The 27,057-nt window shown below is 39.5% G+C and overlaps 3 protein-coding genes across 4 annotated transcripts in view; 1 reads left to right on the forward strand and 2 right to left on the reverse strand.

Moving 5' to 3' along the window:
* The window catches only part of lqf (epsin homolog lqf), a 39,195-nt gene extending 36,436 nt beyond the window's left edge, over positions 1–2,759 (reverse strand). The window contains exon 1 of the mRNA XM_074088566.1: positions 2,334–2,759. The gene's annotated coding sequence lies outside the window, so the exon portion shown is untranslated. The remainder of the gene's footprint in view (positions 1–2,333) is intronic.
* On the forward strand, positions 312–26,990 carry Nup75 (nuclear pore complex protein Nup75). 2 transcript variants are annotated; one of them, XM_074088815.1, is made up of 9 exons: positions 312–1,835; positions 3,253–3,945; positions 4,918–5,040; positions 6,026–6,238; positions 7,546–7,655; positions 8,313–8,530; positions 19,558–19,776; positions 19,986–20,085; positions 26,483–26,990. In XM_074088815.1, the coding sequence occupies exons 1-9, from the start codon at positions 1,827–1,829 to the stop codon at positions 26,682–26,684; spliced, it is 1,887 nt and encodes a 628-aa protein (XP_073944916.1). In that variant the 5' UTR covers positions 312–1,826; the 3' UTR covers positions 26,685–26,990. The 2 variants fall into 2 exon arrangements, with proteins under 2 accessions (XP_073944916.1, XP_073944915.1); XM_074088814.1 differs by lacking the exon at positions 312–1,835 and adding an exon at positions 2,964–3,174 and having other exon boundaries at positions 26,483–26,989.
* LOC141428800 (uncharacterized) lies at positions 9,102–15,411 on the reverse strand. The gene is made up of 7 exons (XM_074088818.1): positions 15,326–15,411; positions 14,440–14,463; positions 14,078–14,280; positions 13,722–13,854; positions 11,153–11,326; positions 10,289–10,467; positions 9,102–9,430 (listed from the first exon to the last, which is right to left on the reverse strand). The coding sequence occupies exons 1-7, from the start codon at positions 15,369–15,371 to the stop codon at positions 9,323–9,325; spliced, it is 867 nt and encodes a 288-aa protein (XP_073944919.1). The 5' UTR covers positions 15,372–15,411; the 3' UTR covers positions 9,102–9,322.
* Positions 26,991–27,057: the final 67 nt, after the last annotated feature.

A 27,057-nucleotide genomic window follows, 5' to 3' on the forward strand; every position in this document is an offset into this window, starting at 1 on the left:
GTTTAAAACAGGAAAGTATTACAAGCATTGCATTGCCTAATTTGAAGTGAAAAAACTTATAAAAATTGTGAAAATAAATTGATTGTGAAGTCTCTCAAACTTTTTCTAATAAGTTTTTTTTTTGAGGCTTTGAACACTCCAGGTGATCATGTCAGCCTCATGGGTGCTCGCTCATTTTCCCTATGCAAGGGACATATAAAAAATTGGTAAATGCAAATGCAAACCTAAAATTGCTAAAAGTGGCTCCGAAGCGGTAACGTTTCGTGTGCTCTGCCTACCCCATTTGTCATGATGTATGGCAAACAGACCTGGCCATTGTGCATGGGGCCCAAACCGTCAAGTACCCTTCTCCTCAAGTCGGAGTTCCGAGCACATTCCAACAACAAATCAGACTCTAATAAGTTTATTACAGGCTTTACTTTTTATCTTAACCTCTGAACGCAAAAAGAGGGATGTTATAAGTTTGATTTCAATGTCTGTCTGTGGCATCATAGCTCTCAAACGGATGGAACTTTCTCAATGCGGTTTTTTTACATGAAAGTAAGGTTCCTTGTGGAAATTCTTTTAGTTCATTGATATGGACCTCCGCAAAGTAACGCCTGATTCAATAAATTATTCCTTGTGGTAGTTTCTAGCTATGATTAATCAAAATGGTTCAGGTTTTTGTGATATTGAACTTTGTAATGATAATGTCGAGGGTTTTTCAATTGTAAGTTTGATAGGTTATTGGCAATTATCCTTGTAAGTCCTGACTTTTTTTTATCATACATAGTTCTACAGACCGAGACGAGAATTCTAAATTTTGTGCTTTTGGAAGTTAGTTACATAAATTTAAAGTTATTTCATTAGAAAATTTGTACTCCACTTAGTACATTTGGCAGTAATATAAGGTCTAGCAACCTTGCAAAGAAGTTATAATATGTGAATTTTGCATGCAGATTTTTATCCACTTTCTATGGCCCTGGCCTGGCTTTAATTTTGGTATTCATTTTTCAAGTAAGATTCGACATTTAATCCATTTAATTATGTACATTGATAGGTCAATTTCTGACAATATTTCAACCAAATCTACAGACTGACCAATTTATCTGTGAATCAGACCAAGCAATGCTACACTTTATGGGGAATGACATTGAAACTTTTTCGATTCACAGATAAGTTGGCCATTTTGTCTGTATGCAGCTGTTTATACACCAGTGAATTAAAAAAAAACACCAACAAACTTTTACATTTATAATAGTAGGACAGCAGTTCTAAAACTATTTTGGTGGCAGACCCTTTGGAACATTTTGATTTTCCAGAGCGCTAAGTTAGTCGAAAACTGGTTAATGGTGTATTCTTTACTCATAAATCTTAATTCAGTCAATCATATTACTTTATCTTCCCTATGACAGGTTGTACTCTCCAATTTTATAGTACAGACATCTTTATCATATCTGCCACAGCAGTTCGCAAAAATATTTGACATGTACTACGGGACATTGAAATAAAATTGTGTCAGATATTTTTATGCATGCTCTGTTGTGTCAGATATTGGTGCTAGTGACTGTACCCTAAATATTTTGCCTGACATAACATTTATTTTGATTATGCTCAGTTTGCAGAGCTGGATGTTGTCAGATATTAAAATGTTGCCATATCAATTAACTCACTAACTATGTATTTGTAAGCAATGCTCTATAACTTTTTTATTAAGATCAGCTGACTTGCAGCAATGTCCTTCATGGCGAATAAAAAGTTGCAAATTATATGTAGATATTTTATACAGTCGTTAAGACTTGTGAAAATGATTTACAGTGATTACGAAGGAAGGAAAGTGTTAGTAAATGTGTCAGGTATGGCCACAAAGCAAATACAAACTAAATTAATCAAAAAGCTTAAACTTACAGATTGTTAAAAATTTCAGTGCACAAACACGGTAAACAAAGCTATGCTATACGAAAACTGAACATCACCTCTGTGAATCATTATTCAATGCCTCTACTGAAAAACGTACATGATAGCACTATCACTAACAGATAAAGTTTATCATCATTATCACACTATATTTAACACTAATACTGCTAGACGGTGACGTCAGGAAAAAAATATTCTCGACCGCTAACGAGGATATTCTGTCCTGAATACTTTTCCAAATACTACTGTTAGTCACTACATCTACCAGTTTCTAGGAAATAAATTTCAGCAGTTAAGTTATGGTAGGTATGAACATGTTAAGTCGTCTGACTGGGTGAAGGTCCACAAAATATACTAGAAGAAACCGTGCCGCGGTCCAATAACTACATAGAAAGTTTAGTGACAGGCAAAATTTCGATGCAACACCAAAAACTCACCAAGTAAGATTGTCACCGATGAGTTTTAATGTTTCCTTTTGTCAGACTTATCGCCGTAAATAAAAATCACACATTATACGGCTAGCACGTAACACAACACAATATTGTCCAATTTACTGTATAATTTTGTTTAACAATACACTTTGACGAATTGACAAATATATCGTTTCTTTCGTGACCAAATCAACATGTCCTCCAACAAGTCATCCGGTCATGACTATCACCTCAAAAATATATTCCATTATGTATTGCTTTTGATTAGGATATGTTGAATTAGAAAATTGTGTCACTATTATACTTGAATAAAATAATGTATTAGTCTATTAAATCCCGTTTAGCTTAATAATTTATATTTGGGAAATTATCTGATTCCAATATTTACATTTTGTCTCGAGGAGCACGTCTTTACGAATAACTCGAACGGAATGCCATTGGTGTGCTTTGTGTTTCGAACAGACCGATTCAGCTGGGCTACTACGAAACTCGAAACTCGAAGTTTGTGTCGTGCGATTTCTCTGACACTTATACTAATTAATACGAGAGTGAGAGAGACGGTACGATACGAACTTCGAGTTTCCAGTTTCGTAGTAGCCCAGCTGCCCTGTCCATACCGTAGACAACCACCAAAACGTCTAACTAATCTAAAAACAAAAATGTCATGCAAGACACCATAAATTCAAACGGTCTCGCGGACAACTGACTGATTTTATTGTACGAAAATAATACAATTTTGTGGATTACATTTTCATTTCTACATAAAATAAACATGAATATATCAGGGCTTTCACAAAATCCACCTGCTGCTAGTGACATTCAAGTGATAAACCGCGCTAAAACATTTGTATGTGCTTTCTTATTAATTTCAGAGGTTATGTTTGTTACTAAATCACTAAACACTAAATTTCACACTCTATTTCAGGTTTTACCGGGAAAATGTTTTGAAAATCGTGTAGCGTGTACTTGGAGACGAGGAAATAAATTCTCTATCTACTCCAGAAGCCAAACTGAAAGTAAAATTCCTTCAGACAAGAATGATGACAGAATTTTAAATATACGGCAAGATATTTTGCTCTTCCATCCAATTTTAAGAAAACTCGTTAACGAATCTAACGGCACTTATCTCTCCCTCCAAAAAGCCGCGGAGTTAAGTAAAAATCTAGATAATCAGGTGGAATTTTTGAAACATTCGCGTCAATATCGCTCTATCATCCGAGTTTGCATTGAAAGTTTGCAAGACGCAGCTTCGAAACAGTCAGACAGTATCGAAAAGAACAATCTACTAACTTGCATAACTATATTCTACTCAATTGAGTGTGTATGGCACTTGTGTGAGATCCTATACATTGATAATGTGCCTGGAGATTACATACTGCCATTTTTACTAGAGTGGGTGAGATTCCACTTTCCGTGTCACGAGCAAACCGCGGCGCAGTTGTTGGAGGCTTGCGAGCGGGGGTCCGAGGACCACCCGGAATATTGGGATACTGTTATTGGTATGATTGTACAGGGGAGAGTGGACGTAGCACGGGCTTTGATGAAACTACACTCTGATACAGATAGCCATGAGTTCAAGCTAGTGGACAATTCGCTGCGAAGTATGCCCATTTATAGCGTAAGTATTTTTTTATATATTAGCTGTTGTATGGGCCAATCAACTATTTTACCGACACTTTAAGCGTCTCCTACGTTACCAAAATTGTCACTGGCGTTACCAAAAAATCGCACTTCCAACAAGATATTTCACGGTTTAATAGGTTGAACTTACGTAGGATGGCATGTATTCATGTACACCATTTATTAAATTACAGAAAAAACATGTTTACTTACAAAAGTCTGCAATTATTTGAAAAATGTTGCAGACAGATTAGTGTCGGTAAAAAAGTTGATTGGCCCGTATATGACTTTGTCTGCAAATAATCCATATACAGGTGGAAAAAGATAATGGGCTCTGGAAAAAAACTGCCTGAGCCCAAGCCCTGCTAATTTAGATATGCTACCACAAAATGAGTCAGTTTTAATATTGTTTACCTGTGAGGGATTAATTTAAAAACAAATAATATTTTTAACAACATCATTTTATTCTGTATCATATTGTATATTTAGCAAGGTTGAATATTTGTGTACAATTATGTGAACACACTATATGCACTAGGCCTAGGAAATGGTAAGGATTTAACCCTTAGTTAGCTCATTGACGTAAAGAAACATTCTTTTATTTTTAAAAGGAAACAAAATAGCATTCAAGTTTTCTAAAATTTGCTTGTCTCACCCGGGAACAAACCTGCTAATTATTAAAAAATAAAATTTATCCAATAAACATTGAGGGGCTGTTTCTCCATCCATTGATTAGTGTTATATGATGGAAATGTGATGCCGTCTCTATTTCTTTTTCGAATAGACGGAGACGCATCACATTTAACCGTCAGTTAACACTAATCAATGGATGGTGAAACAGCCCCTTGGTCTTTCAAATAAAAAAGAACATGAAATCTGCCACAAATTTTATTTTATCATCAATTCCAATACAAACAACACAAACATAAAAATTTTTTTATTAGCTGTTACAATTTCTACCGTGTTCCAGGTATATGGAGGCATGTCAACGGGAGAGTTCACTATAACATGGAAGCACTGGCAGGCCGAGTGTCGTTCGAAGTTGACCAGCCGAGCTGTAGCTTCACAGCCCCAGCTAGAACTTATTATGCGGGTAATTACTTTTCTTTATATTTTTGAATGAATTAATCAACATCATTATCAGCCTACAGCAGTCCACTACTGGACATAGGTCTCTTCCATGGCGCGCCGTCTACCGTGCCTCAGGACACCCTACACTAAGTCTTTCCATCTGTGGTCTCCATTCAAGGACATCGGTATGTCGTCAGGAGCTCTTTCTATGTGCGTTGATTTGTACTTTTGTTCATTGTCATAATGTGATTTCGGATTTTATCCTTCAAAGAAACCTCTAGCATTGCTCTCTCCATAACTCGCTGAGTGACCTGGAATTAATAAATGATAGGATAAAATATAAAAAGCTAGACATTTGTACATTTCACTTTTAGTCTAAATAAAAAAAAAAGTTTCTCTTTTCTTCTTTCTGCAATATTGCGATCTGTGAAATGAACACAATAAGCCACTCCTGTCTTTATTGTTTTTGTCATCAACTGAGAAATATTCCACTGAGCATCCCGTCATGTACTGTCATTGAACCTGTTTGATAGAGCAGGCAGCTCGGCAGGGATGCCTTTTCAGTGTAGTGACACTTTTAACACACAAAAAATAGTGAAACGGATTTAGAAATGTAGTATTAAAATTACTTTGTAATTCTCCCAGTGATGAATGATGCAATCCATACTAATATTATAAATGCGAAATCCGCATTTCACGTCGAAACGGAGCGACGGATTGACGTGATTTTTGGCATAGAGATAGTTTATGGGCCAGAGAGTGACATAGGCTAATTTTAATCCCGGAAAAATGCACAGTTTCCGAGGGAACAGCGCGCGATAACCGAATTCCACGCGGGCGAAGCCGCGGGCAAAAGCTAGTATTCATATGAAATTCATTAGACATACTTTTGTGCACAGAGACTCTGTTTCTAGGCAAGGCAGCATGTGGTTTCTGTGGCTTCGCATGAAGCTGTCATAGTCACATTTGAATATCATAGTTCTATCTTTACTAATCATAAATTCCAGCTGATAACCGGAGACTACACAGCGTTTGAGAGCATACTACCCAAATATGACTCATGGCTGGACATCCTGGGGGGCTGGACAGTATTCACTAGCCCGTGGGCCCGTAAACACGACCTCAGGGCTGCGGCCGCGGCCTGCGCGGGCATGCGCGGCGCCACCCGCAGCGCCTTGCACGATCTGCTGCGACCAGCAGTCGAGGGGGAGCTGCATCAGGTATGAATTATAAAAGTAGAGGCTAGAACCAGTTTGGATTTTAGAGCTGTTGGTGGGGATTGGTCATCTTGATGACATGATGAGATCATAAACGCCATCTTAGAAGGAAAAGTGGAAGGGAAGTGAATATGAGGGAAGCCGAGGAAAGATTATCCCACTCCTGAACTTTGACGAGCACCATCTTTGTAAGTTTTTGTTAGGGTTCCGGAGCCAAAATGGCAAAAACGGAAACCTTATAGTTTCGCCATGTCTGCCTGTCTGTCCGTCCGTCCGCGGCTTTGCTCAGGGACTATCAATGCTAGAAAGCTGTAATTTTGCACGGATATATATGTAAATTATGCCGACAAAATGGTACAAAAAAGAATTAAAAAAAAAATAGATAATAAATATAGATGTAAAGTGGGGGTGATTTTTTTCTCATCCAACCCTATAGTGTGGGGTATCGTTGGATAGGTCTTTTAAAACCATTAGGGGTTTGCTAGGACGATTTTTCGATTCATTGATTGTTTTGCGAAATATTCAACTTCAGTGCAAATTTTCATTAAAAACGGGCGTCCCCCCACTAAAATCTAAACCGGTGGGTGGAAAAATTTGAAAAAATTCAGGATGGTAGTAAGTATATCAAACTTTCAAGGAAAACTATAACGGCTAAGTTTGCTTGAGAATTATTAGTAGTTTTACTCTTAAATAGCAGCCTAAGGTATAAAATATACCTAAAGTATGGAAGATTCCGTACAAAATACGAAATCCTTAGAAAAATATTACTAACTACTAAAATATTACTATTAATTTTTTCGTAATGGCTACGGAACCCTATTTTGGGCGTGTCCGACACGCTCTTGGCCGGTTTTTTATAGAGGACTTAGAACATTTTTTAGTGGAGTGTGTATTGATTGACTTAGGATAACCGTGAGAGGTATTTGAGTGATTTGGACCTGTTCAATGGTGCAGTGAATATTATTTTGAGTTGTCCGGTATCGGAAGATGCAGTACGAATTTACAGGTTCATCAAGTACTCCTTTGCAGGCAAAATTGCAGTAATATTCCCTATTACGTTTTACATTTTAACCGCCAATACGTTTTCATTCGTACGTGCCCGTATCGCCACCTACATTTTGTCTTAATTATAAGAATGTGGCGAAGTGAGCTGGATAAGTTTTGTCTTATTCAGACAATGGCGGTTAAAGGTTTAATCCATTCCATCCATCCATTCCATGGTCCATTATTATGGTTGAACTAAAGAAAACATTAATCTCCTGAATTTTGTAAGCTAACATTATCAGCATCTAATATAGCGAACATTTCAGGTCATTCACGAAATACAGCAGCTGTCAGACAACGGGTGGTTCGCTACCCACCTCACTGACATCCTGTACCATTGCGGCAAACTGAAGGTCCTAGACAAGCATCAAGTCGAGTAAGCATTTAGTTAGATCTTTCATCATCACCATCACAGCTCATATACGTCCCACTGCTGGACACAGGCCACTCAGAATGAGAGGACATAGGCCATAGTTCCCACGCGGGCCCAGAGCGGATTAGGAACATCACAGACGCCATTGAATTGCTTTACAGGTTTCCTCACGATGTTTCCCTTCACCGTGAAGCTCGTGGTAAATTTTAAATGTAATCTCGCACATGAATTTTGAAAAACTCTAAGTGCGAGCTGGGGTTTTGGTCCCACGATACAATAAATAGTTATTGTATTGTACAAGTAAGTAAGTAAGTGTACAAAAAAATATACTGCAACCTCAGATACCTATTCTAAGTCTTATTTTGTCTTAATTCAGTTTGTTGTATTTATTTTCACTTATAGGATATCTCTCAGGATAAAATCTTGAAATCTCGTCGGCTGGGTATATAGCTCGCATCGCTCCGCTCAGCTGTTTCCACCAGAGATGTGCTGTGCGATAGGCAAATGAAGTGTTTCTAATAGTTCCTGAAACACACATTCCTCGTAACACATCCCCGCACATCTCTGGTGGCAACGCTGTCTTACCATGAGATTAAATAAAATCTCAGAATTACAATTATTTTTAAACCAGTGCAGTTGTAATATAATCGACGTTGACAGCGTGACGGCCCGTCTGCGGGACAGCTTGGTGCTGGAGTACGGCAGCCTGCTGATGGAGCACGGGTCCCTCTGGTCGGTGGGGCTGGCCTACCTGGCCGGCTGCCCTCCCGAGGGCCCGCTGCGCGCCGAACTGCTCATGGAACGTCTCCCGCTGCCCAATGAGACCAAAGCGCTCAGGGTCATGGCGGAAGCCGAGAAACACGGCCTCATCAATGTTGGTGAGTGGACGACAGCAGAGGTTTACTAATGTTCGGTCGAAAACATTTCCCCAAAATCACAAACTATTTTACTTTTTCGCTCTTCGGGAAACTAGTGGCTGTAAATTACTAACAGTTTTTCCTATTATTTAGAGATGCCCTCGGTACGCTAGTCCGACTCGCGCTTGGCCGGTTTAAGTGATTATCATTTAATTGCGTTAATTTAGAAGTTTGATTTATGATTACACCAAGAGGTCTGGGTATTTGATATTAATTTCAGCTTGATATCCACGCTTTACTGAGAAAACATACAGTTGAATTAAAATCTTCTTTTTTGAAATCTGAGGTCCTATTGCCTAACGTTTCTGACGTTCACGATCGCAATCAAATGACAGTTTTTGTATGGGAAATCTGTCATTTGATTGCGATTGCGAGTGCTAGAAAAATTATGCAATACGGCCTCTGTTCTTGATAGACGGGCGGACAGCAAATCGATCCTATAAGGGTTCCGTTTTTGCCGACTGGTACAGAACCTTTAAAATATAAACGGGTGAAATGAAGTATAACTTTATAATTACACTTTTCCTTTATTTTATATGAAAACAAAACAATGTTGAGGTAGAAAATTCATAAGTCGAGCATTATGTTTTGCTAACAATTACGCTTGTAGGATACAGATATGGTTGATAGCGTACCTCAGGACAAAGAGAAGGATAGAAAGATAGAAAATTCTGTTCACTACTGCCTGCGAGAAAGGCCTTTAAGTTTGGCCACTAATAGCACTTTGGTAACTGGTACTTTGTTTGTGGTGCTTTAGCACATAATGGTCCAGGGTTCTTCCACATAGTAGATATGCATAGTCAGGATTCCAGGGTTGTCCGTCAGTTCAAACAAGCAGTCGGGGGCACTCGGCACAATCGCCTGGAAAAAACAATAACATAATTTACAAATAGCTTTTGCACGCGGCTTTGTACGCGTAAACCGATAGGTGAATTGAAATTCTGGAATTTCACAAAATATTTTGGCAGTGGGAATTTCCAAGGAGTACATTACAAATTACAGTAGGTCAGGTTGCATAATTAACACAAATTGTACCAAATTTCGTCTGATCTCTCGTAGGTATGTCAGATGGGAAAAAAAAACTACATTCAAGTCTCATTTATTACAAATAACGCCAAATGGCGGAGCTAGTGTTGGAATATTTTGTTGAGCGAATTATATGGGCGCATGGGCGGAGCTTATTTTGTTGAGCGCATTGTATGAGCGGAGCTAGCGCTGGAGTACAGTCAAGGGCATAGATATCGACACGGCCAAAGTTACAAAAATATGTATACACGACTTTATGCACTTAACATTAAGGCTGTGTATACATATTTTTGCAACTTTGGCCGTGTCGATATCTTAATAAATAAATAAATAAATAAATATCACGGGACAATTCACACCAATTGACCTAGTCCCAAAGTAAGCTTAGCAAAGCTTGTGTTATGGGTACTAAGCAACGGATAAATGTAATTATATAGATATAGATACATACTTAAATACATATTAAACACCCAAGACCCGAGAACAAACATTCGTATTTTTCATACAAATATCTGCCACGACACGGGAATCGAACCCGGGACCTCAAGCTTCGTAGTCAGGTTCTCTAACCACTAGGCCATCTGGTCGTCTGAATCTTTGCCCTTGACTGTACCTATGTTGTTGAGCGCATTGTATTGGAGCTAGCGTTGGAATATTTTCGGCGTCGGCTGCCTCGTCTGAAAAGACACTCACCCTGACTACGGCTGTGACAGGAGTCTCAAACCACTGCCGTGCGATGTTAGGCCTGTCCAGCTTGCCCAAAACCATGAAGCCGGTGGCGATCAACTGGCCGGAGTCAACCATCGGGAACCACGGGAAGAGGGGAACGTTGCAGTCAGTGGTAGATGACATGTTGTAATAGTAGTGCTGGCCTGGGAAGTAGAAAAAGTTTTTGTTACTTGCATTGTCAGCCAACCTACGTATGTATCGGTTCCAAAGTTCAAGTGAGTCCAACTACTGAAGGTGGGTTAAACTACGACTAAAATCTAACTAACAGGGCAAGTAAAATAAAGGCTTGTAAAAATGTCTGTAAACTATTAGGGACACCAATAACTTGATACCATATACATTGTGTAGAAGAGTCAGATTAAACTCAGACGTCAATGACCAGAATAGTTGAATGATTAAATAAAATAAGTTTCTGAACGCAACATGTTCCCGATTCCAGGGCCGTCTTTCACCTATTAGAGGCCCTGGGCTCAACATGCTGCATTCGGTATCTAAACCTGTTTTTCAGGCGTGAGTGTAGTAGCTATCGGTTATCGTTTGGTAATGGAGTAGGGATTAGGGGGGCCCAATGCATCGCGGGGCCCTGGGCACGTGTCCAGTGTGCCCAGTGGGGAAGAGGGGCTTTCCCAAGTCGTCGAATTCCCAACTCAACAGATTCCTATCTCTAACTGGTTCCCAGTTCAACAGTTCACCCACGCATTCTACTAAAGGTCTCCATTAGGTCCGAAGACGAGCTAAGGAGTACTAAGAAACAAACTGTCACTCTACAACATGCGAGCCGAGGGACCTTTTTTAATTGATTAGCGGTGCCAGATAGGCTTAACATACCCATCCAAGGAATGCAGGCCTGCTCAGTAAAGATGCTGTCGTGAACCTCGGCGGTGGTGTCTCCGATCCTGACGAGCTCCTTGCCCACGCCGGTCACCCACACGGCTCCGTGCTGGATGAGCTTGTTGCTGTTGCGTGAAGCCAAACGCACCTCCTTGGGCTGCCTCAGGATATCTATAGGTTGAGGGAAGGGAATGAGCACAGGTTCAAATTCAGCGTAATTCCGCAATTTTATGAGCTCGATCTGTATTTAACTTCAATATTATTAGCCGTTGGACGTCCACTGTTGGACATAGGCCTCTCCCATAGGCCTCCAGTTGCTTTGGTCGGAAGCGGCCTGCATCCACTGAGAGCTTGCGGCTTTAACCAGGTCATCCGTCCATCTCGTTGTTGGACGTCCTACACTGCGCTTGCCGATCCGCGGTCTCCATTCGAGAACTGTGAGAATCAGTTTTCCGTGCTATATGGCCTGCCCATTGCTACTTCAACGAGCTAATTCGCTTGGCTATGTCTAGGACCATCTTTCTTCTCTTCTACATATCTCTTCATTTCTGGTATATCTTTTTTTCATTTTTTTATTTATTAATATTAGCACATACAGTGGTGGCCACGTAATTAAGAACGATTTGAAGTTCCAGATTATTTTAACTAAATCATGTCATGTGTAGTCGTGGGTCCTTCTTAGAAGTAACTAGTTACGTTATGAGATAGCCACATGAATAGAGCAAACGGGATTTAGAATAAAGAATTAAATTACTGTCATTTTTTACAAATTTTGTTTTTATTCTCTTTAGTAACAAATTCAAATAGTAATGAAGCTGGACAAATAATTAAGAACGATTTATTGAACTGTTCGAAAGTTTTTTTATTTGAAACTTAGATTAACTAAATCACACTAACGTGAAGTTTGTACAGAAAAAAAGCAATGTAATACATTTTAACTAAAATTCATTGTTAGTAGCATGTCCACGGCTTTTTATTACTGCCTTACACCGGCGAGGCATTGAATCTATCAATTTTGACATTTCGCAAGAGAGATAGAGTTCCATTCTTCTAAGAATACGTCATACAGTTCTCTTAAATTGCCACACTGTCGATTTGAAACTTTTTTCTTGACTTCGCACCAAAGATGCTCTATTGCTCTAAGATCGGGGCTGTTGGCTGGCCAATCTAAGACAGAAACTGATTGCGATGTGAGGAATTCCTTAACGGTACGTGCAGTATGCTTGGGATCATTGTCGTGCTGGAATGTCCAAATAACCGGAAGCACGCCTTCAGCATATGGTAACATTGTTTCTTCCAGTATGTTTTTGTATTGAAATTGATCCATGTTTCCTTCTATCAGCCTAACAGGTCCAACACCATGTCCAGAAAAACATCCCAAATTTTTACATTTCTCCCGCCATGCTTTAAAGTTACTTTTGTGTACTTTGGGTCGGATGCTTTATTTGGAGGCCGTTTTACATATCGTTTGCCATCAGAACATACCCTATTTATTTTTGTCTCGTCAGAAAAAAGAACGTTTTTCCACTGTCTGACTGTCCAGTTTTCATATCTTCTTGCAAATGCAAGCCGGGCTTGCCTATGACACCGTTTCAACATAGGCACCTTCCTTGCTATCCTTCCGTGCAACTTTTCTTCCACCAAACGCATTCGAATACTGCGTGCCGAGATTGCTGAAGGGTTGTTTTCGCCAAAATATTCTTTTCTCAACTCATTAGACCCTTTAAAAGAATTTTGTTTTGCCAAACGAACGATATTCGATCATCTCGACGAGATGACTTTCTTTGTCTAGGTACACGCGGAACATTTGAAGTAGTTTGATACGTAGCAAAATGCTTTATGGTGTGGAAAACCATAGTTTTTGAACATTGCAGATGATCGGCTATGTGTTTATACGACCAATTCTTGTCGCGAAGTTTAGTATTACTTTTCTTGTAGATTTATCACAACTTTTATTTTTCCCCGTTGTTTTTATGTGAAGCAATCGCCTTTAAGACTTTTACGGCAGTAAATGGCGCCAAAATTATTTAAATAATAACCTAAAACCACAAAGCGGCGGTCCGTTCTCTATTTAAATTTGAATAAAAAATAAACTATTCAGCGTTCTTAATTATATGACCAGCCAGTAAGTAGTAATACTAGGTTTAGATGTAATATATAAAGTTTATCTATTTATTTTTTAGCCAATTATATGTATAAATGAATTTACCGCTAGTAAGGAAAGTTTTACGATACCGAGATAAGTACAAAAATATGCATACAGTTAGTAACACTTGTCAGTTTGAAAAATCTTCTCTATAAAAAATCGTTCTTAATTATATGACCACAACTGTACATAACAATTTATTATCTAATGGCATCTAATGGTGTCTCTATCGTTTTCCCGAATTTCATTAAGTTCTGGTTTTTGACATAATTATTTGACGTGAAGTTGTTTAAAAATTAATAGACCAGTTATATGGCTGACCGGTACGTACAAAAAATCAAATGTCCTTTTTATACTGGGAACATGAATTCAAACGTCAGATCGAAGGGTTAGCGCGTGCCTAGTGGATTAATAACGTACCTTCAGTGACAAAGTACTGCTGCAGTGACCAGTAAGTCTGACTCTCAAGCCAGAATGGTACGGATGGCGTCCAGAGAGTGAAACCCGTCGCCTCCATGTCGTAAACGTTCCCGCTCCACTGCTCTACGGGGATCTAAAATAAAAATAAAATGATTTTATCAAGAAATGAATCAAATTAGCCCACATCCACCCACTACTGAGTAAAGGCCTCTTCAGTTTCACGCCACTTTGCCCAGTCCTGTGCTAGTCTTGTCAAAAAATAAAATACATTTACTCACAACAACAGCAGACACAACAGTATTATTGGATTCTATTGCACATTTAGCCCGCACGAGGATAGGACAAGTGAGACTCACAGAGATCTGAAGACCAGCGATGTAGTTGGTGTCATCGAACAGTGCGCACACGACCCTATCAGGGAAGCAGTACATGAACAGCGAGGGCAGCGGGCCCGCGGGCCGCTCCGTGAGCACCCACGCCTCGGCCTCCGCCTCCGCCACGCTTTTAGGCAGGTTGATGAAAAAGTCTACACCATTGGTCCCATCCATGTCGAAGCGTACTGCAATTTTAATAATAACGATAAAGAGGACAATTGATTTAGAGAGGCCTTGGTGCGCTGGGAGACCTGACTTTGTCCGCTTGTACACACAAGGTCACTGGGAGTTATTTTCGACTTAATATTGATATTTAGCACTATTTTGTTTGAGTATAATCTTACCTCTTAGACCGGGCTGCCACGCATCTGAAATGTAACAAAATACGAACCCATTAAAACACGTTTTGCTTTTCACTAAGATAATGAAATAAAATAAATATCACGGGACAATTCACACCAATTGACCTAGTCCCAAAGTAAGCTTAGCAAAGCTTGTGTTATGGGTACTAAGCAACGGATAAATATAATTATATAGATAGATACATACTCGAAATGAAAAAACACACACAAACACCAATACTTGAAATGTCTCGAATCAATCCGTGGTTTAACAAATAATACGTGAGTGGTCCGTGTATTTATATTAATAACTAGCTGTTGCCGGCGGCTTCGCCCCCGTTTCTTTTGTATTTTGTTTCACACAAACCTTGTCCAGAAAATAAACAACACAAACAAAGAATTACCTAATTTGGTGCCGTGCTTCGGAATTTATGCGCTTACATACATTTCGATGATTCATTTTTAGGGTTCCGTACCCAAAGGGTGCCAACGGAACCCTATTACTGAGACTCCGCTGTCTGTCTGTCTGTCCGTCCGTCCGTCTGTCACATGGCTCTATCTCTTGAGCCGTAATAGTTAGACACTTGAAGTTTTCATAGATTATGTATTACTGTGGCCGCTATAACAACAAATACTAAAAACAGAATAAAATTAATATTTAAGGGGGGCTCCCATACAACAAACTTGATTTTTTTGCCGTTTTTTGCTAATAATGTCTAATGTTGATAGATAATGGTACGGAACCCTTCGTGCGCGAGTCCGGGTTTCTTTAATACTAGTGATTAAATCTGATGATTCTCAACAGAGGTTTTTCTGAACCGCTGGTAGCTTTTCATAAGTCCTTGATATACTTAGCCTAAATTAAACAGATGTTTTGACTTTGACTTACCGGCTAAAGCTGCTAGGAGCACTACAAACAAAATAACAGGGTTCATGATGAATGACTAATTAATGATTAGGTGTTAATTACAAGTGAACAAATACAGGACCATACCGCTTTTATATACAGCAATAATAGTTCTTATCTATTACTAATTGACGACACAAATCTGCTGATGAACATACGATGGATTCGGTAATCTAGCATCGGCGTTACTTGACTTTGATATCTGGGGTTCTGCAAAATGGCAAAAACGGAACCCTTATAGTTTCACCATGTCTGTCTGTCTGTCCGTCCGCGACTTTGCTCAGGGACTATCAATGCTAGAAAGCACAAAGTAATTTTGCACGAATATATATGTAAAGTATGCCGACAAAATGGTATAATAAATAAACAAAAAAAAAATTTTTTTTAGTGTACCTCCCATAGACGTAAAGTGCGGGTGATTTTTTTTTCTCATCATATCTTATAGTGTGGGGTATCGTTGGATAGGTAGTTTTTCGATTCAGTGATTTGTTTGCAAAATATTCAACTTTAAAGTGCAAATTTTCAGTAAAGTCGAGCAGCTAAGCTAGCAGCTAGCAGCTAGCAGCCTAAGGTATAAAATATACCTAAACATGGAATATTCCGTACAAAATACGAAATCCTTAGAAAAATATTACTTATTTTTTTCGTAATGGCTACGGAACCCTATTTCGGGCGTGTCCGACACGCTCTTGGCCGGTTTTTATTCTTATTCATTTACCAGTAACAACTCGATTCATACCGGATTAGACTGCGTATCCACAAGCGATGTGCGAGGATGCGTTCGTTAGCGCAGCTATAATACGGTATTTGACTATTTTGTATATGTTTTATAAATTAAAACTACACAATGCCTGTTATCGAATAGAAAAACAATTTTAAGCTACCCTTACAAATAACAAAGTTATAAAGGTTTGAAATTCAAGATTAGACAGAGAAATACATACTGGCATGTGACGTCACACGCCAGTACCGCCATACTTGCTGCATAGAGAAAAGCGTTTGAGAAAGAGACAGGTATATAGATTTTTCAAAAAATCACTATAAATCCAATTTTCAACCGATTTAAATTTTCTCTTCGCTAAACACTATCTGTATATGTATATTTTCATAATAATATTAAGATATGGCAAAATCAGGAGTTGTCAAATACCGTATTAGCGAGAAATCAGTAATGATTGATGATTAGGCAGAGCTTCCAAAACCGGAGCCCAATCTGCACGGGGCTCGCGTGGGAATTACAGCCCAAGGGCTCTCATTCCGAGAGGAGGCCTGTGTTAGCAACAGCCAGTTGACAGATTAGTTATTTCTTTCCTAGTCGCCGGCAAACTAAAGACAAGAGCCAAAATTTACACCTTTTTACAAAATTTACACATTTAGATACATAATTTACACCAGTATTAACCGTATTTTACTTAAAACCATTTCGGTGACACTCTTTTCCGGCTAGGATAACCCCGACATGTAAATACCGACCATCTTTTTTGTGTAACTTCCATAGAAACTGACATTAGCTTCTATAGGCGTGTACACGAAAAACAGGGTCGGTATTTCTATGTTGTATAACACAGTGTGATGGATTCTACTCTCGATTCTGAGCAAACTGCTTTCTGGTTTTCAGTTATTTAATTAACACCTTGTAGATACACCAAACTGAGCATTCTGTCATATTTGAGTAATATTTTTGGGATATTTTTTTAGTACAACTTGAGCCATTTCAGGCCAGAGTGAATAGGCTGCTACTGAACCAGTTAGCTGCATCTTTGACCTCATCTGCACCATTCAGGGATAGAAGGCAATCGCTGGTCAGTAATTTTTGAGAAGGGCATAGGATATTTTTTATCCCATGTCCTTTGTCCCTTTGTCCTTATTCGCAGACAAAGTCGCGGACAACGGTTAGTTCATTTCATAAAGTTTTTTATTCAGTCTCCTCGGTCGATAGCTGATGTTTTCCTGAGTGACATAAATTAAATAATCATGTTAGTTGCTATGTGTTTCGATGCTTGTTCTAAAGATTTCCGTTAATCTTACTTTGAAGAATAGATAAACAGTGATCGTACTTTCTCTAGCATTTTTGGTGCAGTGCTAGGGTTGTCATTAGTTCCCAATATTATTATTTAAATTGTTTGAACCAAGAATCAAATAAAAACAAAAATAAATATAAAATAGCGTTTTAAACAAATCGGAAATACGGAAAATATTCTTAGAACATGTAAAGCCCGACCCAATATGCATAATGACATGAAGGGTTAATTTACTATAAGAAAATGTAACACAGTTGCAATAAATCCTTATCTCAGGCATGGCCTACCAACCCTTACAAGCTATATTTAATACTAAAAAAACAGCAATAGATGACACTACCATTAACATTGATAAATTATAAAATGTGAATAAGCGGAATTAATTAGAAATATTGAAATTAAAATAAAGACTAGCATATTTTATAAACACAACTTCACATCAACCTTAATTCAACTCCTTAATTTGAAGATAAGAAACACGATAAATAATAAATTGAGAATACAAAAGTATAGGCTACATGTGGCTACATTAGTGTTTTGTAATTGTGACGCTAGATGGCGAATAACCGGAATGCGCTTGCTGGGCTTGCCCCGCGCTTGCACACATTCGTCGAAACTATTTGAGAGAAACATGCCATTCTCTTCTAACGACGTAAATAAGACAGAGACATCATGCGTATCTCTACTCGTCTAGGCTCAGTTGGTGAGCTTGTTAGTTGTTGTCAGTGTACCGTATGCTTAGTGTCACACTAGATGGCAATACGTATCGTGTTATTTTGTGTTCTCACTGGTGCCATCTATTGGACAATCGAAGGAAAGAAAAATAGCCAGTTGAATAGCCAGTATTAGGGTGATACCATTTGCTTGTACTAGGTGGTGTCTCTGTTATATTATCTACTTTGTGTCTCAGGTTATAGTTCATATTTATGATTAGGAATTGATATACTAACTATATATTAGCATAGACATTATAATGCGTAGGTAATGTGTATAACTGAATAAACACAATGGAGAGACTGGGTTACAGTAATAAATGTTATACACAATTATAATAACTGATTAAGTAAAAAAAAAATGAGTTTCATTTTCAATGACAACATAATATTACATAGTTCTAAACGTCAATCATATTATACACGTCGACAACCCTAGGTCGCTGTCGCGTGTCACTTGACGTTATCGCACGTAAATGGTAGAAAAAGTACGATCACTGTAGATAAAGGTAATTAATTGATTACATTTGTGCCACCTTTGGATCGTTATGTTAGTAATACTTCTATTAAACCTCACTAAAATTTCGTGTGCAAAATGTTGAATTCCAAGGTTCATCATAATCATCATATCAGCTTATCAGCTTAGGGATATACGTCTCACTGCTGGGCACAGGCCGCCTCTCAATATCAGGGGGCTTGGACCGTGGTTCCCACGCAGGCCCGTTGCTCGCAAAATTCAGAGGCGCGAGCCGGGGATAGAACCCACGATCCTCTGCTTGAAAGAAAGAAAAAAAACATTTGTTCGTAACAACATACGAAGAAAAAAAAATTAAAATATATAACATGTCACGAAATGGTCCCAAATCAGCAAAAGTTGCCGGTTTGCGAACGGCGCTGTTTGTTCTGTTGTTTTCTATTATGTACATTTTTTTACTGTCTATGTATGCTTTTTTGATGTGACTTTTTTTTTACCAACCGAAACTAGTGCCTTTTTATTTATTCTTAAATAGTGGCATTAAAGGTCCTCCAACACGCCGATGTGTCAATGACACCCCGTTGTTAGTCTGTAAATGTTACTAAAGTCATACGTCAACGGTTACTAACATACTATGGATCTGCTGGTCTGAAATAAAGATTTATTTTTTATTTAAATGATGTTGTAACGGATAATAATAATAATGCTATCTGTCTGTGTCATTTTTAGTTTGTGATGGTGATTTTTTTTTTATTATTATTATAAATCACGTCTTAAATCGAGTTTAGCTCGACATGTTTCGGGCTAATTCGTAGCCCTTCTTCCTAGGAGCAATGCGACTCAGCGGCTGCCGCAACACGTCGCGTTGCTCCTAGGAAGAAGGGCTACGAATGAGCCCAAAACATGTCGAGCTAAACTCGATTTAAGACGTGAGTTATCCGTTACAATATCATTTAATATGAGTGAGTCTCACGTTAGTTTAATGTTTAATTAAATCTGTTCCAGTCCGCACGGTGTGCGCGTGCGTGGGCGCGCGTCACCTGTCGGCGGGGCGCGCGGGCGCGGCGCTCGCGTGGGGCATGCGCGGGCGCAGCGCGGGGCTGTGCGCGCGCGCGGCACACGCGGCGCTGCGCTCCTACGGGCGGGACACCAGCCTGCCCGCCAGGGACCTGCTGCCCGCCGCCGGCGCCGGCCTGCTGCTGCACCACACTGCGCTGCTGCTGGGTACCTAAATATACTCTGTTTCTACGGCAGGCGAAAAAACGTACGATATGGTTAACCTTTCGCGTGCGTTTCCGTTTTTGCCATTTTGGCTACGGAACCCTAAAAATGACAATTATGTAGAATTGTAGCAATTGCAACTTTTTTAAATAGGGGCCAGACTTCCTCTTGTGTTGTAATAAATTAATTAATAGTGTCCATTGCATTTCCAGGCAAATACTGCGACTTCCACAGACTGTACAAGAACAGGGAGTTCAAGCAAGCCGGCAAACTCCTCATATCCCTGATAACTTCCAAAATAGCGCCAGATTAGTAAGTATCTCCTTGAGTACATCTACGAACATCTGGTGCAGGGGTTATAGCATGCAGCACGGATTGCTGAGGACCTGGGTTCAATTCCCAGCGCTGGTCTCTTTTCTGGTTTTTCTGTGCATCCATGTCTCAGTTTGTATTTTCGATATGGTTTTACGGGATAACCGTAAAAGTAACAAATTTGGAGTTGAAATAAAAACACAAAAATACTCCAAAAAACCAATCATAATTTGATTGCTTAGTAGCGACATCTCTTGTCTCGGTGAGCGGTTGGTTCCGAAAGAGTGTGAGGTCTCTCGATGAGAGCGGAACATAGATGTCGCTAGTGCTGCTGCATAAGTAGCGTAGTAGAAATAAGCAATCTGAGATATGTATGCATAGGAAAAATTCGTGTCTATATTCCTGTCCAGCGGTGGTGTACGGTTTTAGCACGCAGCACGGATTGCTGAGGACCTGGGTTCGATTCCCAGCGCTGGTCTCTTTTTCTGGTTTTTCTGTGCATCCATGTCTCAGTTTGTATTTTCGATATGGTTTCACGGGATACCGTAAAAGTAACAAATTTGGAGTTGAAATAAAAATACAAAAAGACTCCAAAAACCAATCATACATCTACTAAACTTTTCACTAGGAGTGGCGAGCACTACCAGCCATAAGTTAAGCATGAGATTGATGCATTTAAGTATATGTATGCACTTTAAAAAGGTCCGCCTTACTCCCGACCCAACCCGCTCCCGTCCTGTGTGTGTAACGCTTAAATGGTATGGTTTTCAAGTGGGTTGCGAGTAAATGTATTTCGCACGGATTGGAGTAAAATTTGATTCAACATGGATTCCGGTCAATTAATGGTCACGTCTTTGACAAAATTAATGAGAAATAATGACTCGGAAAGTTCATCACCTCAATTGAGATTGTTTTTTTTTTGGAATCTTTTTGTATTTTTTATTTCAATTCCAAATTTTTTGTTACTTTTACGATCATCACCGAAACCGTAAAAGTAACAAAAAATTTGGAATTGAAATAAAAAATACAAAAAGATTCCAAAAAAAATAATCTCTATTTGATTGCTTAATAACGACATCTCTTGTCCGGGTGAGCGGTTAGTTCCAATGGGGTGCTGAAAGTTTCTCGATGAGGGCTACAGCATAGATGTCGTGACTAAATAGAAAACAAACAAGCTGAGATATGTGGTGCATATAAGAAATTCGTGTCTGTATCACTGTCCAGTGGTGGTGTAGTGGTATAGCACGTGGCACGGAATGCCGAGGACCTGGGTTCGATTCCCAGCACTGGTCTTATTTTTCTGGTTTTTCTATGCATCTATATTTCAGTTTGTATTTTCGATATGTCATCACCTCAAGTTATGATGACGTCTCTCTCATCTGTCATCTCTTTCGAATTCGCGCTTCGTTTTGGTGAAACCCCACTCTGACCCACCAATATTGTGGGAGAAGTAGGGGCGACGCGGTCGCCAACAGTGACGTATTATTATGATACATATTATTATGATGTCGAGCGATCGCTCTCAGGCAGTTGTCTCACCGCCGGCGAGGAAACGATTGGCTATCGACTATTTTCTCGCACAAGAAACGAACAAAAGATATAAGATCCTGTGTGAGTAAAAGAGACATATATATTAATAGTTGATCGCTGGCGGTTCACACTGCCGGCGAGAACTCGCTCTTACATCTTTTGTCGCAGCGACAAGAGCTATAAAACTCGCTGAGCAATAAAACTAGCTCAGCGATACTCGCTCAGCGCTGTTAGCTTGGCGGCCGCCCGGCTCGAGCGAGTGGAGCGAGTAATCGCCCGTCGTGCTCGAACACTCGCTTTTCACTGCTCGCCCACTCGTTTCTAGTTACTCGCTCTGCTCGCTTCTCGCTCATCGTCGGCGGTGGGACAAGTGCCTCAACGACGACGGGCTTCAGGTGGAACCAAACAGAGACTGCTATAATCGTTGCTAGCGTTTAGTGAAACGTACCCAACGTGCATGCAACGTGCACCAATATGGCTGTGTGAACTTCCGGCAACAGCTGTATTTTTAGTAAAGGGAACTTATTTTTTTAGGGGACACTTCCTATGGTTTTCTCCTTTTCTGTGGGTAAACCCAACAGATTGTTAAAAATAAAGTTGTGTTAAATACTTGTGATGTATAGATATCATTTAATAATATTGTTTACAATGCACGTGCTCGAAAGTGCCTATTGACGTGGGTCAACATATCCATAGAAAATTAGTGATTCCTGCACGCATCCACAAGTGTGCAGTAAAGTTGTATGGATTTTACTTACCGCACTTGTGCGGTAAAGTAACTTTTTAAATTGCCAAATGATGTCCAAACTATTGTTAAAAAAATAAGTCTAAAGAGTCGTTATAGTTAGGCTTTGAACAAATAAGAAACGTTTGATGCAACCAACTGAATATTTACTGATAAGATAATACAGATTAAACGCGACAGAAAAGAGAACGTTAATTTTTTTTTTCATGTAAACTCGTATTTTAATTCCGTCTGAAGTTATGAAAAAAAAAGGGAATAAATTCTTGAGTCCAATTCGGACCGTGCGACGTCAAGCGCGCGCACTCGAAAGTTAACCAATGAGCTTCCAGTGCGCGCGCACGACGTTAGCACGAACCAATCATGGTTACCCGTTCGTGCCTGTCATGAAACCCCGCCAAAGTAATGTTCATGAGTTCAGTCCGGTGAATTAATTTTTGATGCGTAAATTAAAATGAAGAGTTTAAATGATGAATTTATATCTGACTTTACGCCGCCTTACGTCATCCACGAAGCACATAAATATTGTCAGTGACAAACTCAATGCTGAACAAAATACGTGAACTATAATATACATACCTAAGTTAATAAACATCGTAAATTGATAGAATAATCTACTTCTACACACATGGATATTATAACATCTACCGGTATGTCTCATTCTTATTTATTTGCTTTTATCTATTAGAATTAGTGAACCAATTTTGATTTATTTACAGTTCCAAAGCCAAAAAATCTCAGATTTACGGTAATTTTTTGTTAATAGCTGATAGATACAAAAAAACAAAAAATAATCATAAAAAATCACGATACTAAAACAAAGTCTCCTTTACCTATCATTAGTAGCTGTAGCTGTTCTAATCTTCTGAGTCAATGATTGTTATGAAAGTTGGTTTAATAAAGTGTATACGTTAACGATTTTGGTTTGGCGTGCATGTCGGTATGTATATCTACTGCCTGCTACTGTAGTAAAAGGAGTAGGTATGGCAAATAAATGATGTAGTCACTGCCTCGATTTTTTTCCTCGCTTAATGCATTGTAAAACGTTGTATGATATACGTGTCGAAATTAGGAAATTCCCAACTCGTGCCGGCTCAAAACACTCGCTTCGCTCGTGTTTCAAGTTCTCCGACACTCGTTGGGAATTGCCTACTTTCCGCACTTGTATCATAAATAACTAAAATCTGTTTAAAAATATATACCTCGTTGAGTTTCTTGCCGGTGGTAGATTTTTTTTGACATTCGTAAGTGCTTGTTATAGCCTAAATTGAATAAAGAAATTTTGACTTTGACTTTGAGATTATTATCATAGTAAAAGAGGACAAGTAAATCCACTCCGACCCTTTAGGAGACTGAACTGCCTACTCCGGCGCGGACGCTTAGGGTTGTCGACGTCTATTTTAGATTAATTACCTACCGGCAAATAATAGTAGTACGAAAGTTAACTTAAAATTGTCTAATGTCTGTGTCTAGAGAAACCAGACAGATTCTATGCCGTTATATCATTATTATACTTTATTTTTATTTTTTATTAGCCTATTCTTGTGTCCCACTGCTGGGCAAAGGCCTCTCCTCTCTTGCTCCACTCCTGCCTATCAAAGGCGAGCTCCCGCCATCCCACATTATAGGCATCTAAGTCGTCCCTCCATCTCCTCTTCGGTCTGCCTCTATTACGGTATCCGTCACTAGGGACCCATTCCGTAACAATTTTGGCCCAACGTTCTGGGTTCATTCAACAGACATGTCCAGCCCAGTCCCACTTTAACTTGGCCGTCTTTACGCCCACGTCAGCAATTCGAGTCTTTGAGCGCAGCTCAGTGTTTTTAATCCGGTCCGTTCTTCGGACACCAAGAATGCTACGCTCCATTGTCCGCTGGCAAACCTTGAGTTTGGACTTTTGAGCTTCTGTAAGTGACCACGTTTGCGCGCCGTAGGTTAGGATGGGCAGGACACACATGTCGACGAGTTTACGCTTTAGCGATATTGGAAGATTCCCTTTCATTAACGATTTCATAGACCAGAAGCTCTTCCAGGCGTTTTCGATACGTCTATCGATTTCTTTGTCTTGCCTGTTTCCAAAGGATGCTATCTGGCCTAAGTAAATATACTCGTCGACGTAATGTATGTCCTGTCCATCCACTACGATTTTACGTTTAACACTATTAGTCATGACCTTAGTCTTAGCTCGGTTCATGATGAGTCCAACCTCAAGGCTCGCAGTGCTGAGGTCTTGAAGCATTTGTTCAAGTTCCAATGCTGTGTTAGAGAACAAGACAATGTCATCGGCGAATCGAAGGTTTGTTAACCTCTTATCGCCAATTTCAACGCCCCTGTTCTCCCATGAGGCGGCTAATTTTTGAAAGATCTCCTGGAGACAACTGGTGAACAACTTTGGAGACAGCGGGTCGCCCTGTTTGACACCTTTTTCTATTTTAAATGTGGGACCGAAAGTCTGCAGTTTAATGTTGGCTGTACTGTTGTGATAGATTGATCTAACGAGTTCAACATACGTGGATGGGATCTGTTGAGTACGCAAGGCTTATTTAATTTGAAAATATTATTTATAAATTCGCCGAAATGGTGATGGCGACTGTATACATACTAATCATGTTTACCTACACATAATACTAGGTATAACTATATTGTTTATAGGTAGGTAGGTATCTATTATTTTTTTATGTGTCTTGCACGAAACTATTACGCTATACTATATCTAATACAAAAAATACGTAAGTACGAGTAAGCGAACGTAAAAGGTGATCATCTCGCGAATAAAGCGCAAGACGAGCGAGCTAAAATCGAAACGTACGGCACCGACGGCAGCGCAGCCTTGACTAAAGAAAACTTAATCCTCCTTCAATTATCAGTGTGCGGTGCGGCGGGTGCGTGCGTACCGGCGCCAACCGGCGCGCGCGCACACATTTAAGCCGCGCGATGTACATTGTTCGTAGTGAGCTTACTTGTCCTCTTTTACTATGTTATTATCGTCTTTTTTAAAAACAATTAAAGCAAATCATATCTTATCATAGATAGGAAAGCAATGGCTTCATAGGAAGCGAGCAGTTGCCAAAAAATATCTAAGCGCATTTGCCTAGTAATGATTAATAGATTAATTTGAACTAATGCATTGAATGTGCGTGTCGGGCTCGCGCACCGAGGGTTCCGTACAAATTCTTTAAACGGTCGTATCTATAAGCATCCAGAGTAGAGTCTTGCTCGTAAGCAAAATGCACTAAGTGTGGGGTCACTTTATATGACTTAAATAAAAACTGAAAATTCCTAATTATCCAAAAAAAAATAACATTTATCGTCTCGCTTTGCCAGTGATAAAGCACCTTTAAGTATAAAACAAATGATGTAATGAACAATCATTAATTACAGCAACAAAACAAACAATCAATCATAATTTTGTATTTTGCCGAATGAAGCTTGGTAAGCATTTGACAACGTAATAATATTTGTATTAGAGTTTACTCTCTGCTTGAAAAAAAGGACAACTGTATTTTTTTTCTATTAATGTTTTTTTTTTATAAATAATACTAGAATAGAACCCAATATTTTTATCCAGACTGTAGGTAATGCAAAAAGAATGACGTTTATAAATACGTTTACCATTACTATATCACACCTAGTTTCGGGTGTGTGTGTACATACACTTTTATGCGATTAACCATAACGTGGATGTAATATATATTTGACACTATGGCTGTATAGATATTTATTTGATCAAGTATTTTTTTTTATTCAACTGGATGGCAAACGAGCAAGTGGGTCTCCTGATGATAAGAGATCACCACTGCCCATAGACACCTGCAACACCAGGGGGATTGCAGATGCGTTGCCAACCTAGAGGCCTAAGATGGGATACCTCAAGTGCCAGTAATTTCACCGGCTGTCTTACTCTCCACGCCGAAACACAACAGTGCAAGCACTGCTGTTTCACGGCAGGATTAGCGAGCAAATATAGTATTTAGGGTCTAATGGCTCACCGTCTCTACCCGCTACACCGTATCATAGCATGACCGTAATAGGAACGTCTCGGGCAAGAATACATTATTTGTATTAAAAAGTAAGACGCCCACGTTTTCAGTTCCTTTTTTAAATTATCATTAATTTTAATTCCAGCTTCTGGGAAACGTTGCTGCTGGACACGCTGCCGCTGTTAGAGTCGGACGAGCCGATATTCTCGTCGGCCGACACGTTCGAGATAATGCTGTGTCTCGAGCTGCGGCCGGGCGTGCTGGACGGCGACAAGGCCGAGTTATTACGTCTCGCACTGGCGAGGAACCTGGCCCGGAGTCTGCTTGTACACGTCAGCGAAGAATAACCAGCAGAGCTAGTGTTTAAACGCCGCTTCGCACGCATTGATAAATCGTTGAACAGCAGTTGAATTGAAATTTTATGATTTTATAAAACTACCGTGGGAATAGGGAATATTGCTGCAACTTTGCAGGTGGTAGGACCTTGTGCAAGTCCGCCCGGATTGCTACCACCATCTTGCTCGCTAATCCTGCCGTGAAGCAGCAGTGCTTGCACTGTTGTGTTTTGGCGTGGAGAGTAAGACAGCCGGTGAAATAACTGGCACTTGAGGTATTCCATCTTAGGCCTCTAGGTTGGCAACGCATCTGCAATACCCTGGTGTTGCAGTTGTCTATGGGCGGTGTGATCTCTTACTATCAGGAGACCCACTTGCTCGTTTG

Source organism: Choristoneura fumiferana, chromosome 6, assembly GCF_025370935.1.
Source record: "Choristoneura fumiferana chromosome 6, NRCan_CFum_1, whole genome shotgun sequence".
In the NCBI taxonomy this organism is placed as follows: domain Eukaryota; kingdom Metazoa; phylum Arthropoda; class Insecta; order Lepidoptera; family Tortricidae; genus Choristoneura; species Choristoneura fumiferana.